Genomic DNA, 15,895 nt, shown 5'->3' with positions numbered 1-15,895 from the left:
TTACCAAAACTCAGTGCTGCCTCTACCACTGCAAATGACTTTTTTTTAAAGCACCCATAGAACATTTACAAAAATTCACCATATCTTGGGCCATAAGACAAGTCTCAAAAAAATCAAAGCATGGAAATCATACAAATAATATGAAATCATGTAACCAAAATGCAATTTATGATAGAAATCAATTTTTTCAAGCAATAACTAAAACATTCCCATATGTTTTGAAATTGACACATACTTCTAAATATCCCAGTGGTCAAATAAGTAACTATAATAAAATCATAAAGACTTTTAACTGCACAATAATGAAAACATTACATAAAATTACATATTAAAAACTTACAAGGATATTACATCACAATATCACAAAAAATTACGTTAAAATATTTACCAGGGGCCGGCCCCGTGGTCAAGTGGTTAAGTACGCACACTCCACCTTCAGCGGCCCAGGATTTCATCAGTTCAGATCCTGGGTGTGGACATGGCACCATTCATCTGGCCACGATGAGGTGGCATCCTGCATGCCACAACTAGAGGGACCCACAACTAAAAATATACAACTATGTACTGGGGGGATTGGGGGAGAAAAAGCGGGGTCGGGGGAAGAGGAGAAGATTGGCAACAGTTGTTAGCTCAGGTGCCGATCTTTAAAAATATTTTTTTTTAATTAAAAACAATATTTACCATATACAACATGGTAAAACTGTATTTAGATGAAAATAGATAGCCTTAAACATGGTTTCAGGAAAAAAAAATAGTAAATTAAATATCCATCTCAAAAAGTGAGAGAAAGAACAATAGAAGAAAATCAAAGGAAGAATAAATTGTTAGGATAAAATCATAATAAAATAAAAATACAGAACAGCCATGCAATTGAGAGAATCGAAAACCAAATGTGGATTGGTTCCTTGAAACAATTAATAAAATTGATAAACATTTGGCAAAGCTTATAAATAATAAATGAGAGAAGGCATAAATCACCAATATTCAGAAATGAAAAGGGGGATGTCATACAGACCCTACAGATATTGAAAATATCATGATAGGATATAATGAATAACTTTATCCCTAAAACTTTGAAATTTCAATGAAATGGTCAAATTTCTGGAAAATGTAGCTTACCAAAACTGACATCAGAAAAAATACAAAACAAGTTAAAATACAAACAATAATATAACAAATGAAGAAATTAACTTGGTAATTAAAATCCCCCACATGAAGACAACTCAAGGCTAACATAACTTCCATGGTTAGTTGTTCTGAACACTTACAGAAAAAATAATTCAAGCCTTGAACAAATTTCCTCAAACAATAAAAACAGAGAATACACACTTTGACTAACTTTATGAGGCTCGCATAACCTTGATAATAACAAGGACATTACAAGAAGGAAACTTCCAGGACACTCTCATTCATGAACATCAATGAAGTTTTCTAAACAAAATTACTGTCAAACTGAATCCATCAATATATAAAAATGGTAGTACCTCAAAACAAAGTTTGTTTTATTTTAGGACTAGAAGATTGGCTTAACATTAGAAAAAGCAATTAATGCAATTTATGTAAGGGTATTAAAGGGTCAAAATCATATGATCATCTCAAATGATGGTAAAAAAGCATCCAAATAAATTTCAGCACCCATTGTGTTTTTGAAACAAACTAAGAATAGAAGAGAATTCTCTTAATGTGATGAAGGAAATTTTATCAATCAGAATAGGCTAGGTTATGTTGAAGTAACAGCCAATCTCCAAAATCAAAAGCTTAAAACAGTAAGTGACTTTGTTTCTCACATTCGCTTGATGCCTATGGAAGGTTGGCAAGGGGGCTCTGTTTATTGTAGCTACTTAGGGCCCGTCATAGATGTTGCTGGTCATCGCACCAGAGGGAACAAGAGCTCAGAAGAGTCTCTCTCTGGCGATGAAATGCTCCATCCTGGAAGTAACACATTTCACTACTCATTGGCCAGATGTAGTCCAGGGCCCAGCCAACCTCACTGGGACAAGAAAATGCAATCCTAACATGGACATTGTGAATAATATATTTTAGAGTCTCTGGATCCTGTTACATTCTTTTGAAGAACGTCAATTCTAATTCTGACAGATGATTAACCTGTTAAACACAAACTCCAAAATTTGCCTCCGCTCCGATGAACAGCAGCCAAAGTTCTTTCATCTTCAGGTCTTTCATCTTCCAGCTTCTGCTCATCATCTGGGCCTACTGAGATCTCTACCATGTCTGTAATCCTTACACGTCAAGTAAGGCAGAGTTTTCATGCAGATTTTTGGTGTACCTCCTCTGTGGGTCTCTGCATTCCAGGATCTGCTTACCCCTAATTTTCTATCTGCTCTGCCAGCGCAGAGCTTTCTCCTCTGACACCTCAAGCCAGTATACCTGCTCCCGCCTTCTGCCCAGGCCACTTACATTAGCTCTACGGAAACAAGCTTTCAACTCATAGATCTTACCTGAGGCACTGCCATCTTTCAAGGACAGACTCTCCTCCAGTTTCTGCCTACTTTAAATTCTTTGGCATGACATTCAAGGATTCCCATTAAATATCTGGCTGCAAATTATGTTTTCAACTTAATTTCCTACTTCTCTTCATTCACCCCATGCTTTAGCCAAACTGATTGTGCTTTAGGACTTGCCTTTCACTCTTCTCATTCCATACCTTTGCTCTCTTTCGGGAATGCCCATTCTCATTTCCCAAATGCCTAAATGTTACAGAACATCCAAAGCCTGGCTCCAGTAGGAATTTTCCTGTGGAATCTCGTCTGATTCTCCTCTCCCTCCCTAATCTTAACTCCAGTCCTCTCCCACCCCCACTTTCCCTCTCCCACAGAACTTTGTATCTTCCTCTCTCTGTCACTTAGAATATAATGTTAGAAAGTAATATATTCCCACAGCATCTAATGTGATGGCTGGTACGTGGTAGATGCATAAAAATATTTGCAAAAGTAATTCAATCAGGGACATACCTCCCATCCATACTGAAATTTGTACAGGTGTCATAACCAAAAGTGTGAAGTGGCCATTTGGGCTTGCCACTGTACTGCATATTATATAAAAACTATCTTGTAAAATCCCTGATATGAAACAGCAAATAAGGAGTATAGTGTATAATGCTTTCCATTTATCGGAGAAATTACTTAAGTGGTAAGAGTAAGTTTTTGTTTATTCATCTACATTCTCTTATGTGCCTCTTTTTGTTTATAAGCAGTAACATACATTTGTGAGATAATCTATTAGGCGGCGAGGTGACCTCAGCCTCTGAAGAATGCAGAAATGTCACTCATCTACAAATAGACAGAACGTAAGACAGTGGCCTCATTAGGAGAGCTCTAATGAGTTGAGGTCAGCCAGCTATAAAGGGCAAACATGCACAGACACAGCTAAAGAAACTTGAACAATAACATTTTCAAAAGCTGAATATTCTTGTTAAAGAACACCCAATGAAGAGAATATATATGCCAAGTAAGGATAAAATATGAGAATCCGTGTGACAATGCAAAAATTGTTTTGAGAATTCTATTTAATTAGAAAGGAGCAAGTACAACTGAAATGCATTATCCTTCATTTATGATCTAATAATTTTACTTATATGTCTTGAAATTTTCCAGGTAAATTGTTTTTGAAGTGATAACTATTGAAAAAAAAGATAATTTTTAATTTAAGTTGAAAAAATCTAATTAGTTCTGAAAGTATGGAAAGGAAGTGTATTACTCAGGATTATTTTGGTTACAAGATTCACAAAGAAAACTGACTCAAATTGTCATAAACTGCAGGTTTGCTTACTAACTCACATAACTAAACAATCCAGAGATGGGTCCCGTTTCAGGTGCAGTTTAATCTGGCAGGTCACCACTGTCACTCTCTGCTCTGTTTTATGCAAGGTCATCTTAAAGTTGGCCCACTTCTTGGCCTCAGGATGCCCTAAGTAGATCCTGGGACTATGTGCTTACTTATTTACTCCTGTAGGAAAATGCAAGTGTCATTGTCCCTGAATTTCCAGAAAAAGTAAAAGTCAAAGATTTATTATGATTATACCAGCCAGGGCCACATGCCCAGCTTTGAACTGTGGTCCAGGGGGATGGAACACATGGCCTCGATTAATGCAGATCACGCATCCTACCCATAGTACAGGGTAGGGAAAGGGAGAAGAGTTTGCTTCCCAAAATAACATGAATTCTACAGCAGAGGCATTTACTAAACACCAAATATCTATTTGCTCCCCAGCGTTTCTCAGTTGTACGGAACCATGGGACTATCTCTGCCGCTGCGCTGTGAATGGAAGACATGTACTCCCTGCAAACTAAGCATTTCACCCAAAGCTGTCTTCTAACTCTCTCTTCTCCTCACCCCATGTTGACCTGAATTGCATACCTACCCTGAATGAGAAACAGTCCTTCTGTGTAAAGCCACTGAGATTTTAGGGTTAATTTATTGCTGCAGCAAACTTAGCCCATGCTGACCAATTCAGATTCCCAAATGAGAATCCATAACTATTGAAGGAAATGGAATCTGGAAGATTATAGCTTAAAACATCCGTTTTCTGAGGAAGTCACCTCCTTCTTGTGAACCTTCAGCAGCTGATGCTAAAGACCTTCTTTCTCTGTCTTCTGGAAATTAGCGTGGCCATTGGAAGAGCCACAGACCTGGGTCTGGGTTCTAGTACTGGCTCTACCATTTTCTGCAAATTAATCCAGCTCCTTGAGCTCAGGAGATGAGTTCTCATCTCCAAAATAAGGGAATGAATACGTATGTCAGAGAGTTGTTGTGATCATTAGTGAGAAATGTCCAGGTCAGGTGACAAGCAAGCCTATTAAGTGATAAGTGTTGTGTTGAATATGAGCAATCATAGCCAGGTAGGGTTGTAAAATCCCACTATCTAATGGTTGCCATTCTCTCTCCCTTCCTCTCTATCCATTTCTGTCACATTTAACCTGTCAGTTACCTTACCACTTTTAATTCTCCGTTAAAGCAAGTCATAATATAAGAACCGGTGTCATTCTACATGAATTCCTATACAGAAAAAACATCTCAGCAGATGCAAGGTGATGGCAATCTGAGGCAGAGATTAGACAGCCTCAGAAGTATTTGAACAGTTACCCAGTCGCTTGCCAAAGGAAAGATTCCTTCTGGACCTCTGAGGGGGAGTCGAAATCAGGCCAAGCCATGTATGAATAAGGAAAATGAATAAGGAAAATGTATGAACAAGACAAAAATGGCGGGAATGGAGATTATAGTTGTGCATGCCAGAAAAACACAATAGGACAAAAAAGAGAAAAAGCTAAAAATAGCAATATTGTATTTTCAAACTAAATTCACCACGTATTGTCTGTCCCTTTCCCATTCTCAAACAAACAAACAAATTCCATCACTCTGGTCAAAATCCTAACTCTACCACATACCAGCTGTCAGACAAGTTAACCACTTTGAGGCTCAATTTAAAAAATTGGGATGAGAACAGCACCCAACTTATGGGTTATTTCAGTGAACAAATGAGATAATACATTTCAAGCTCTTAGAAGAGCACATGGTATAAGTGTGATAAATGTTATCACTGTCATCATTGTTATCATCATCATCATGACCACCTTCATCATTCTGTCTTGATTATGGCAACAGTTTTTGGTCACCCAGGCTAAAACCTCATCTTGGAAATCTTCATCCCTCCACATGAGGGCTGAGCTGTAGTCAGGGAATAACACCCCTGCAAAGTGTTGCTTCCTTTTTCAGAAGATGCCAGCAAACCCAGCTCCATCGAGATGACTTGTTCTTTAAGAATAAGCCACTTGAACTCAGGACCCAGCAGGACCTAGTCTGATTGTTCAAAGTCTACACTAGAGTCTGTGCTCACTGTGAAGCTCTGAACATTTCTCCTGATCGTGCTCCAAGTCCAGCTCCCGTGTCCACCAGGACTTGCTAGTATGCTGGGAGGAAGTGGGGTCTAAGCCTACAGGTCTTGGGCTCATGCAAACCAGATCCCAGTTTGCCATTAACTTGGTGTGGTTTTGGCCATTTAATTCTTTCCTCTCTCTCAGGGTATTATAGAACCAATGGCCAGGAGATAATGTAAGGACTCATGGATCATACAAGTGGAGTGTTTAGCACAGAGCCAAATCAAGGTGGTAATAATAGTAAATTATGATTTTTACCTCAGTGCTGTTCTTTCATGGTCACAGCTCTACAGACTTGCTAACTTTGGGTCATCACAAAATTCATAGATTTGGATTCTATGACTTTCATCCAAGTTACAATAAAAATATTAGATGGAAACTGGACTATCTCAAGCATAGCCCGCTGCGGTATCCCAGTAGGGACTGTGCAAGTTGATACCAGACCATCAGTGCGTATGACTTGGATTCAATTTTTCACACACTAAAAAACAGAAAAAGCCTAACTCTTCAATCGTTTCTGTATGTCACCTACAAGAGAGGTCTTGCCAGATGCCTTGCTGATGTAAGTCTGTTTATGATCTCCTTCATGAGTAAATTTATTAGAATATGAGAGGTGAGCTTGGCCTGACTTATTCCAGGGAGCTCACTCTGGCTTCTAATAATCACTGTTGTTTTCCTGGGAGCTCTCAAATCACCCGCTTAAGTAATCAACACCAGAACTGTACCACATATTGATGGTCGAGCCTAGCAGTGTGTCGTTTTTCATACCCCTTCTTTGGGGAAGAAAGGGCTACACTTTCTTGGATATTGATATATTTATCCATGCTCTATTTTGTAGCACAGCTGCCAACTTTTTTGTTTCGTGAAAAGCCTGTGTGTATGATATCCTTCTTAAAAGTCCACTACTTCTACTATCTTAAAGCTGTGGCAAATTTGGACACCTTTTCCCAACCAGAGGAAGAAACATAACAGTAATTTTTAGAAGTGGTACTTGTTTGTCACAGCAGACTGTCATTTGCTGTGACTCTGACAATGGCACCAAGGCTGGCTAACTGCTTCCTTTGGTCATCATTGCATCTGTCACCCCACTCCTTCAAGTTGGACTGAGCCAGCAGTCTCAGTTTGGGGGAGCAAGTTGTTCCCAAGAGACTACACTGCCTCCTGACAAAGCAGGGCATTGATAAATTGACTCTCAGTTACTGTTAGAGGAATTCAGCGTGTATGAGAGCAAACTCAGGCCCAACCTCGGTTGCAGCAAGACTGAAAAGGAGTGTGTTGGGTTACGCTGTTCTTCAGGTTCCTTCAGGTCAAGAAAGTTGTGAGCATAAAATAGATCCAGCTAGTGATGTATTGTTGAGTCCATTTTGGGAACCGAATATGTTCACTTATTTAAAAAACTAGTATTAATTATGTATCCTTCTTTAAAACTAGGAATTTAATGGAAAGAAAGGCCTAACACTCCCACCAAATACTAAATTGTATTCTATTGTTCTAACATCAGAATATATTTTTGCCTATTGAAAAAGTGAAAAAATTAACCACTTGTAGTAACAAAGCTTTGACAGGAAATCTGAATTTTGCATAAAGATAGTTCCTTTCTGTATGGGATGGAGGAAAAAATGACACTTTTTTAGTATAATGCTTAGTGAAAAACAATGAATTAAAGAAAAAATAATAACCCTTGCTATAGGCTTACTCTCTATTCACAGGAGCTGGGCTAAGTCTGTGATCCTTTAATTGGCAAGAATGTGAGAAATCAGGCCACATCGTATTTATTTAGCAGTTGAGTTCTGTTTTGAAAGAAGAAAAATTTCTACAATTCTGAAACCTAAATTTGGGTTGAAAACATATTGCAAATTCATAAATTAATAGATTATATTGTTAGTGCCCCTCAACTAGCAAAATTTATATTCATTTCAATCTAATTCAACTAGCATGATATTGAGCCCACCAATCTCGAATATTAATAAAATATTTTAGCTTCAGAAAAAATAAGACAAAATACGTTGAAAGGTCTATAATAAGCAAATTCATAGAGACTGAAAGTAGATTTGAGTTTCCCAGGGCCTAGAGATGAGGAGAATGGGGAAGTTTTGCTTAATGGGTATAGAGTGTCTGTTTTGGGTCATGAAAAGGTTTTGGAAATAGACAGTGGTGATAATTGTCTGACATTGTGAATACAATTAATGACACTTAATAGTCCACTTAAAAATGATTAAATGACATTTTACATTATATGTATTTTACACAATAACATAAAAATAAATTGTACAAGGTATCAAAATAAATAAGAATGATTCAAAAACTAAAATGTCAACTCCTAAGATTATAACACCATATTTTCTTTTAGAATTCTGGTCTCTGTCATATAACAAAAAATAAATATTAGAAAGAAAAGATAAATTTAGCAATGTTTTTGATAATATAATTACTTATAAAGGCCAATTCAATTCACTTAAAAACAATTAGAACCAGTAAGGGAATTAAGTTAACTAATTATAAATGAATATACAAAAATCATAAGTTTTTATGTGTGTATTATCAATAATTTTTAGAAAGCATATTGAGATTAAAATGATCTTACACAAATAGTAGCAACATATAAAATTCCTTTGAGAAAACTTTAAAAAACTGTGCAGAATCTACATGAAAAATACTGCAAAGATTTTTGGAGGAGCTTAATTAAAGACACAAAAAAATCAAAGAGATACATGTCCCTGTTGAAAGATTCAGTAGTAAAGATGACAATTTTCTCCAAAATTATTCTCTAAATTTATTGGAATTTTTATCAAAGTGCCAGGCATATTTTTTAACCTGACCAAATTATTTACAATTTTGTCTCAAAATATAAATGGTTAAGAATAACCAAGAAAATATTGAGAAAGGATAAAGAGAGAGTGTTTGAATTCTGCTACAATAAAACTTAATAAAGTTACAATCATAATAATATTTTTAGGGAAATATGCAAAATATATTGATAACTTTTAAAAGCAATGTAAAAATAGTATTTTTTTAATGGAATAAGATCTTGTGTCTACATAAGACCATAGAAAAGATAGTCCCTACTGTTAGCGTCTGGGTATACAAATTTCCAATATTTTCACTGTTTCTATTCTTATAATGAAAATATGCTTTTAACCTACTTTTTTACTCACCTGCATCTTATAAGCATTTTTCTTTTTTAAAAATATTTTTTATTAGATGACTTCAATAATTTTATGATTGTCCATTGTATCCATATACTGGAGTTTACTTAAACAATCTATTGTTTGGGGGACATTTAGATTGTTCCTAATTATAAACAATACTATTTATAGCATCTTTTCTATAACTCTTTCTGCACAGTTGCATGCTTCCTTAGACTAACTGCTGAGAAGTGAAATTGCTGGGTCGAATGTTACATACATATTACCATAGAAAGGTTGCGATGGTTTATAATATGGTATTGTGAGAGGGCCACTTTTCCTAATCCTGTTTCCACCACTGAGTATTAAATTTTCAAAAACTTTGTTATTTGATATTAAAAATTATAAAGTAGTGTTTTATGACACTTGATTACCAATGAAGTTGAACATTCTAGATGGGTAATTGTTCATTTGCATTTATTAATTTGTTATTATCTATTCATATATTTTGCCCGCTTTTAATTAGCAGACTCAGCCGTTTTGTGGTTTGTGATAGCTATTTGTATATCAAGAATGTCAACGTTTATAACATATGTCAAAAATACTTTTTAGAATTTATTGTTTGCTTTTGCGCTTTGTTTGGTGTCTCCCGCTTTAAAAGAGGAGATAGAAATGTTTCCAGGTTTCCTGACTCCACAATAGGGAATCATATCTAATAGAAAATATTCTCACTTTGCAAAGATCATAGCAATGGTGGATTTTATGCTTGAGAATATCATACATGTAACTTATAACCATCTAAGGTGAATGTTTTACCACCTTGACTTTAAATTATTTTTTCCTTATTCTTCAGCAATTTTCTATATATATGGAAGTTCTATCTTGTTGATTATACTTGAAGGCAGTAAGCAGTACAATAGAAATCCAATTTTCTGAATAGAAAGTTTCCACTGGTTGATCTATAATGTCAGTAGATTCCTATGTTAGACCCTTTTCAAAACCTTAAATCTTGAGTTCAAAGTCCTCACTTATGTCTTGACAATAGCTTTCAGGCCCATCAATACAAGAATAAACACATTTCTTCTCTTTCAAGCTACAGAATCATATTCTCTTTATATCTGTTAACATACTTTTTCAAAGGGAAAGAACTAGGTTTCAAAAAAAAAAAAACGACTTCTTTTTTATTTAATTCCATTGGGACAGTCAGAACAAAAAGACTTCAACTTAATGGCTTATCTTAATTCCCCAAGAATGAGGAAGAAAAATAGAGGAAGTGAAGTGGAAATGGGCAATATAAAAAAATCCCTCTTGGATGAAGTTAAGGAGTTTTTATAGTGCATGCCCTGGCTTAATTTCACAGCAACTGCCGAGGTTTTAGAGCCATTCCTGGTCATTTAGGAGGACTCAGAGTTCCATCTTAGATATTGTTAAGAGTAATGGTTCAGGCATTTTACTTTCAGTCATTGTCAACCTAATAACTTTTATCACAATCATGTTAATTCAATTGGGGTTGCAATGAAATGAAATAATTATTTCTTAATAGCTATTATTACTATCCATGGTGAGATTATTAATTTACCCCAAAGTGATCAGTTAGTTATAAGCATAAACCTAATCAACAAAAGTTTATGTATTATTGCTCATATATGTATATATGAGTTATATATATATATATATATATATATACACACACACACACACATATGTAAAACTTACTCCTTAATCAATATATTCTATATGGCAAAACTCTTCTCTAACATTGGTAACAGATGAGCATATATACTTGAGCCTGTTTGAGTGCAAGCTTTAGCATGTACACCCTAAAAGATGAACACTGTGATAAGCCAGCATTTAGTGGACACTATGACTACCAAAATCTTTTCTGCAGTCACCAAATGGGCTCTGCCATGCTCATATATCTATCTCTTCTAATACCTTCAATAGTTTTTCCTACTTGTGACTTTATAGTATCAACAGAAAGTCTTTCTTGAAAAAGAAAACAAAAATTGAAATGAGAATTATGTGCACACAATAATACATTTATTTTAATGTGTAAAAAAATACAAACAACACACCCATGTGGTTCTGTTTCAATGTCTAATCCTTCCTCACTAAGGAGTTTATCAAACTTTAGCTGGATGTGGCTATGAGTCCTTTTTAAAAAGTGGAGTAGGAAGAAGGGATGAGTAGAGAGAAAAGGCAGAAACCCAGGATCTTAAACATCTGATTCTGTTTGGTTGATATGGCAAGATGGGACCTATGGATCTTTTAGCTTGGGAAAAAGTACTACAACCTCACCCTCCTTTTATACATATCTACATACATCCACATACTTCTTCCCATCACTTCTAAATGACGCCAAGGAAAATGTATACACAATGATAAACCATTTAGAAGACTGTTTCTATGCTATCTGGGGCTTTGGTCCCACATCTATAAGTATGTCTTTATCCTCATGAGCTGGAGTAGACCTTGCGGTAAAGGAGGACTCCTTTATCCAAAAGGGGACAGTCCCTAGCATGCTATTCCCTCTCCTGGAATGTTCTTCACCCAGGTCACATTCTATTCATCCCTTAGATCTGTCCCTGTGTCTGGGAGCCTTCCCTACTCTCTAGACTGGGTTCAAACAGCCCTTTTGATTTGCTTTCAGAATACGCTATCCTTCTTATGAATACTCATCACACTTGTATTATTTTTTCAATATATTCTTCCATACTATACTATAAGTTCCAAAGGGATAAGCCTTGTTCACTTCAGATATATCTATCACGTATCTGCCTTGTTCACTTCTGTATCTCCAATTCCTAAAACAGTGACTGCCACCTAATCCATTCTTAATAAATATTTTCACAAATAAGGATTAAGTAAACTAATAGATGTAAAGTGCTCAGTTTAATTCCTGGCATATAGAGGTGCTCAGTATATATTAACTGTTAGCGTTAACCATCACACAAATCTGTGCAGTCTGAAACCTAAACATGTTGAGCTTTGTTGACAGACTTTTTGAAAGTATATCCACAGTCCATAATCCTCAGAACAACATTTCTGCCAGCTCCCAGTTGTCTTCTGTTAGACTGAGCTTGGTCAGCAGGCAGGGTTTAGCAATCCTTGGCTTCCTGAAAAGACAAAACAACTCTTAGATTGGATAAGTCCAGAAAAAGGGCCACCGTGAGACAATCAACATGCCCTTCTCCCTCTCACGTTCCCATGGTTCTCTGAAGCTCTGCTGTTAAATATCTCATTACTAAAGCTTTTAGGCTAAATTATTGAATTCTATTTTTAGTTGTTTTTTCAGAATATATGGTATGGCTTGCTGTGTATCTAAATGCTGTAGTAATGAGCCATCATGCAATCGAATTCCATAGTTGTATTTAGATTGGTTCTCTGAGTTAAAGCTGAACCATCTCTATCCATTGCATTTGTGTTTACTTTCAACCAAACAAGAATGTATTCTGAACCGGAGCAGAAGTGGTGGCACTGCCCTTAGGTGTTTTTATGCCCCAACTCCCATTTTGTTGCTGAAGGGAGTGAAGCTGACCACATTTTATTTTTAAAAACTTCCTAGTGATTCCAGAGGAAATAGCCGTGAAACCACTAAATGATACCTTATATGCTTAAATTTTTAATTGAGAATTCAGTTTGGTTCAAACTTATCCTAACTGTCATCCTTGTGCCTGGCTAGTCTATTCTTTATCTCATAGGAAATGGAGTGATAGGGGACTCTTCAACTCTTTGTAGGTAATGAGATCATCAGATATGCTCTAGGAAGGTTAATCCAGCAGCAGTGTGAAAAGACAGATTGGAGAAGTGGAGAAAGACAGAAAGAAGGGAGGCCAGCTAGGAGGGCATGACAGTGCTCCAGTGGAGGAGTTCAAGGGCCAGACCAGAGGAGAGGTGGTGAGGATGGAGACCCAGGACCAGAGGAATGGTAGTGGGGATGGAGAGACCAGAGGAGTGGAGATGAGGAGGAGGAGGAGGACAGAAATTCAAGAGCTACTACAGAGGCAGAACAACATGAGTTTGCAACATGAGGAATGTGAGAGATGAGAAATAGCTTTTGACCCTGGGTGGCTGGGAGCCTGATTGTATCATTACTAAATATGGGAAACATGGTTAAAAGAGAAAGTTTATGGGGGAAACATCTTTGAGACAAACTAAATTTAAGATGCTGGCAAGATCTGGGCTGTTGGAAATCTGAGCTGGAGTTCAAGAACAACATCAGGACTGCCTTATAGGTATTTGACCATGGTTTCATCTCTTTTGACAGCCTAGTTCCTTTGATCCATCCGTAAAAGACACTCACGTTAAGGTCAAAGTCAATCTTTTCTTTAGAAAATAGAACATCTTACGAATAAGAGTGTTTGACTTTGTCTTGGAGTAGTCTAGGTCAGCACAGTCTGCACCTTTGACCTTCTATCATAGATGGTTCCCATGATATCAATCCCATGGTTGAGGAAACTGTGACCAAGAGAGTGTGGGCGAGTTGGCAGAGTTCATATAGCCAAAGATCAGTGTCCTGATCCCCAGCCCTCTGCGTTCCCCACTGGTGCAAATGGCGGCTTCCAGACCCTGGAAGTAGGGGAACACCTAGGAACTTGCTGTCTCCTGTCCTGTCTCTGCAGTACAGCTTGTCACTGTGCATTGGGAATTGTTCTTTCATTTTGTATTCCTGTAGTCTATTAGTTATTTACTGTTGATCCCTTCTAAAGTTCTGAGCATTTTAAAATCTTACTTTTCTTCCTTACTTTCTCGAGAGTCTATGTATAGTCACTTTATGTTCATTTCTACCAAGAATATTCTCCATGTTTGTAACCAGCCTATAGTTTCTATTCACACACACCATACTCAGTCCCCTCTTCCCAAATTTAAGAATAGCATGGATTATTAACTGAAAGGGATTGTGCATAAAAATTTATCTGTTGTCAACCTTCATGGGGTCCTTTAACTTCAGTGACACTAACTAATATTTCATCTTTCATGCTACCTATCCATCACCAGCCTCTTCTCTGAAGAGGGTTGGTGAGGAACTGGTACAAGTTGGGAGAACAAATAACAGACAAACAAGACCCTGTCTATAACATTAAGGGCTGCACTGCATCATTCAAAGCTGTCATAATAAAGGCTCATCCCGTTGGTGATCCCCAATAGAGTGCAATTTAATTAAATGGTCTACGAGATGACTCCAATTTAACATTGTAGGAATTAATGCTTTTTATTTTTCACTCGTTTCTTTTCCTACCATATAGATGCTCTGAACCTCCGAAACCGACAGGTCATCTGCGTCACTCTCAAAGTCCTCCAGCATCTAGTTGTGTCAGCTGAGATGGTGGGTGAAGCTTTGGTGCCCTATTACCGTCAAATCCTCCCCATCCTGAACATCTTTAAGAATATGAATGGTGAGTTATCCCAGGAGTCAAAATGTCTTTTAAGCCCTGAAAAAGGGAGTGGTTTGAAGTAGAGTTAATTAGCAACACATTTAAGGATTTATGATTGCATATAAACCAAGATGCATTTGGAAATCTAAATAGCGTAACTCCCACCCTTCTTCTGCTACTCCCTAGGGAAATGGTAAAATTAACAATTTCATTTATTACTCCTCATACGTACAGCTTACTTACTCAGTTCGGAAGCACTGGAGCGGTTCTATAATCTTCCAATAATTAAATTGTAAAGTTTTTTAATAGTCTTTTGAATCTATTAGTAGGTGTTCAGTTTGTCGTTTCTCTTGATAGTAATTCTACCTTTTGGTACTTCCTGTTAAAACTGTAGTCAGTTATGATTAATTGGCTTAAGATAAATTTTTTAAAGCAATATTATTAAAATCTGATGCGGGTGGTTTGGAGAGTTTTAATGCATGTTCTCCCATTAAAAAAAAATAGATCTTTTGTAGTTACTTAGTTGATGATGAGTACTGATTAGAAATCTATGCTTCCTGATCCATTTATTTAAAAAAAAATATATTATCTCTAAGCCTTTGGAAGCACTCATGAGCTCAGAGGAATCAGCCTCGCCCTAACAAAGGTAGTAGCAAGTTTCGGTGATCTCTTGGCAGGCAGTGGATATGCATCTGTTCATTGAGAGTATGATTTTCCTTTCATGGCTCTTGAAATGCTGTGAATCTAATTTTCTTTATGTTCCTAACTTTGAAGTTCCATACTTCTCATATGCACAGTGAAGTCAACGTTTGAAGTTAATTCCTGACAGCCATGTAAATAAATTAGTAATTTTGTGGAAGCCTGCATGAAAATTTTGCAACGTGATGTCCTTATTGTATATACAAAAAAAAAAAAAAAATCAAACAAGACACTGTGTGTGGCAGCTCCGAGCTCATGAAGTCTTCTGTTTGGAATCAGGATTTTTCATATTATTCCTAAATTGCTGTTAGTCTGCTTAATCAGGCAGACTATGCAGGAAATCATGGATTTCTCAGATGGTCTTTGTCTTTCAATAGTAGGACTTACTTATATGTTTAATATTAAACATACTCAGTAAAAAGGACTTCAGCTGGGGTTATGGGAGATTAAGAATGCTCATAACTGAATGAGTTGATATCCACTTTGAAATATCTAAAAGCTATAGAGCTAATGTGGACATTAAGACAAGATGGTCACTCTTTCAGGAAAGTAAAAATCAGATGTTAGTAATTGAGTCTCTTATGGTCTAAAATGAAAGTTTTAGTAACAGCATTTCTACTTTCTGGAAAATACTTGTTTAAATATTCTTTATTCATAATTTATATTTTTACTATTGGCATTGACTACATGTGTGCACAGTCTTCAATTATGGGTCATAAAATAAACTCTAAGTTCATCAATTATATTTAGATTCCAGTTAACTTGAGGGAGATAGAGGTACAGATGATAGAGATAGATATAA

At 36.5% G+C, this 15,895-nt stretch overlaps 1 protein-coding gene across 3 annotated transcripts in view; it reads left to right on the top strand.

Moving 5' to 3' along the window:
* PACRG (parkin coregulated) overlaps positions 1 to 15,895 on the top strand; it is a 503,222-nt gene that overhangs the window by 249,724 nt on the left and 237,603 nt on the right. For all 3 annotated transcript variants that reach the window (XM_046670359.1, XM_046670358.1, XM_046670357.1), the window contains exon 4: positions 14,266 to 14,415. In XM_046670359.1, coding sequence (XP_046526315.1) covers positions 14,266 to 14,415 — 150 coding nt within the window. The remainder of the gene's footprint in view (positions 1 to 14,265; positions 14,416 to 15,895) is intronic.

This window comes from Equus quagga, chromosome 8 (assembly GCF_021613505.1).
Source record: "Equus quagga isolate Etosha38 chromosome 8, UCLA_HA_Equagga_1.0, whole genome shotgun sequence".
In the NCBI taxonomy this organism is placed as follows: domain Eukaryota; kingdom Metazoa; phylum Chordata; class Mammalia; order Perissodactyla; family Equidae; genus Equus; species Equus quagga.
This window is presented reverse-complemented; position numbering and strand designations above follow the sequence as displayed.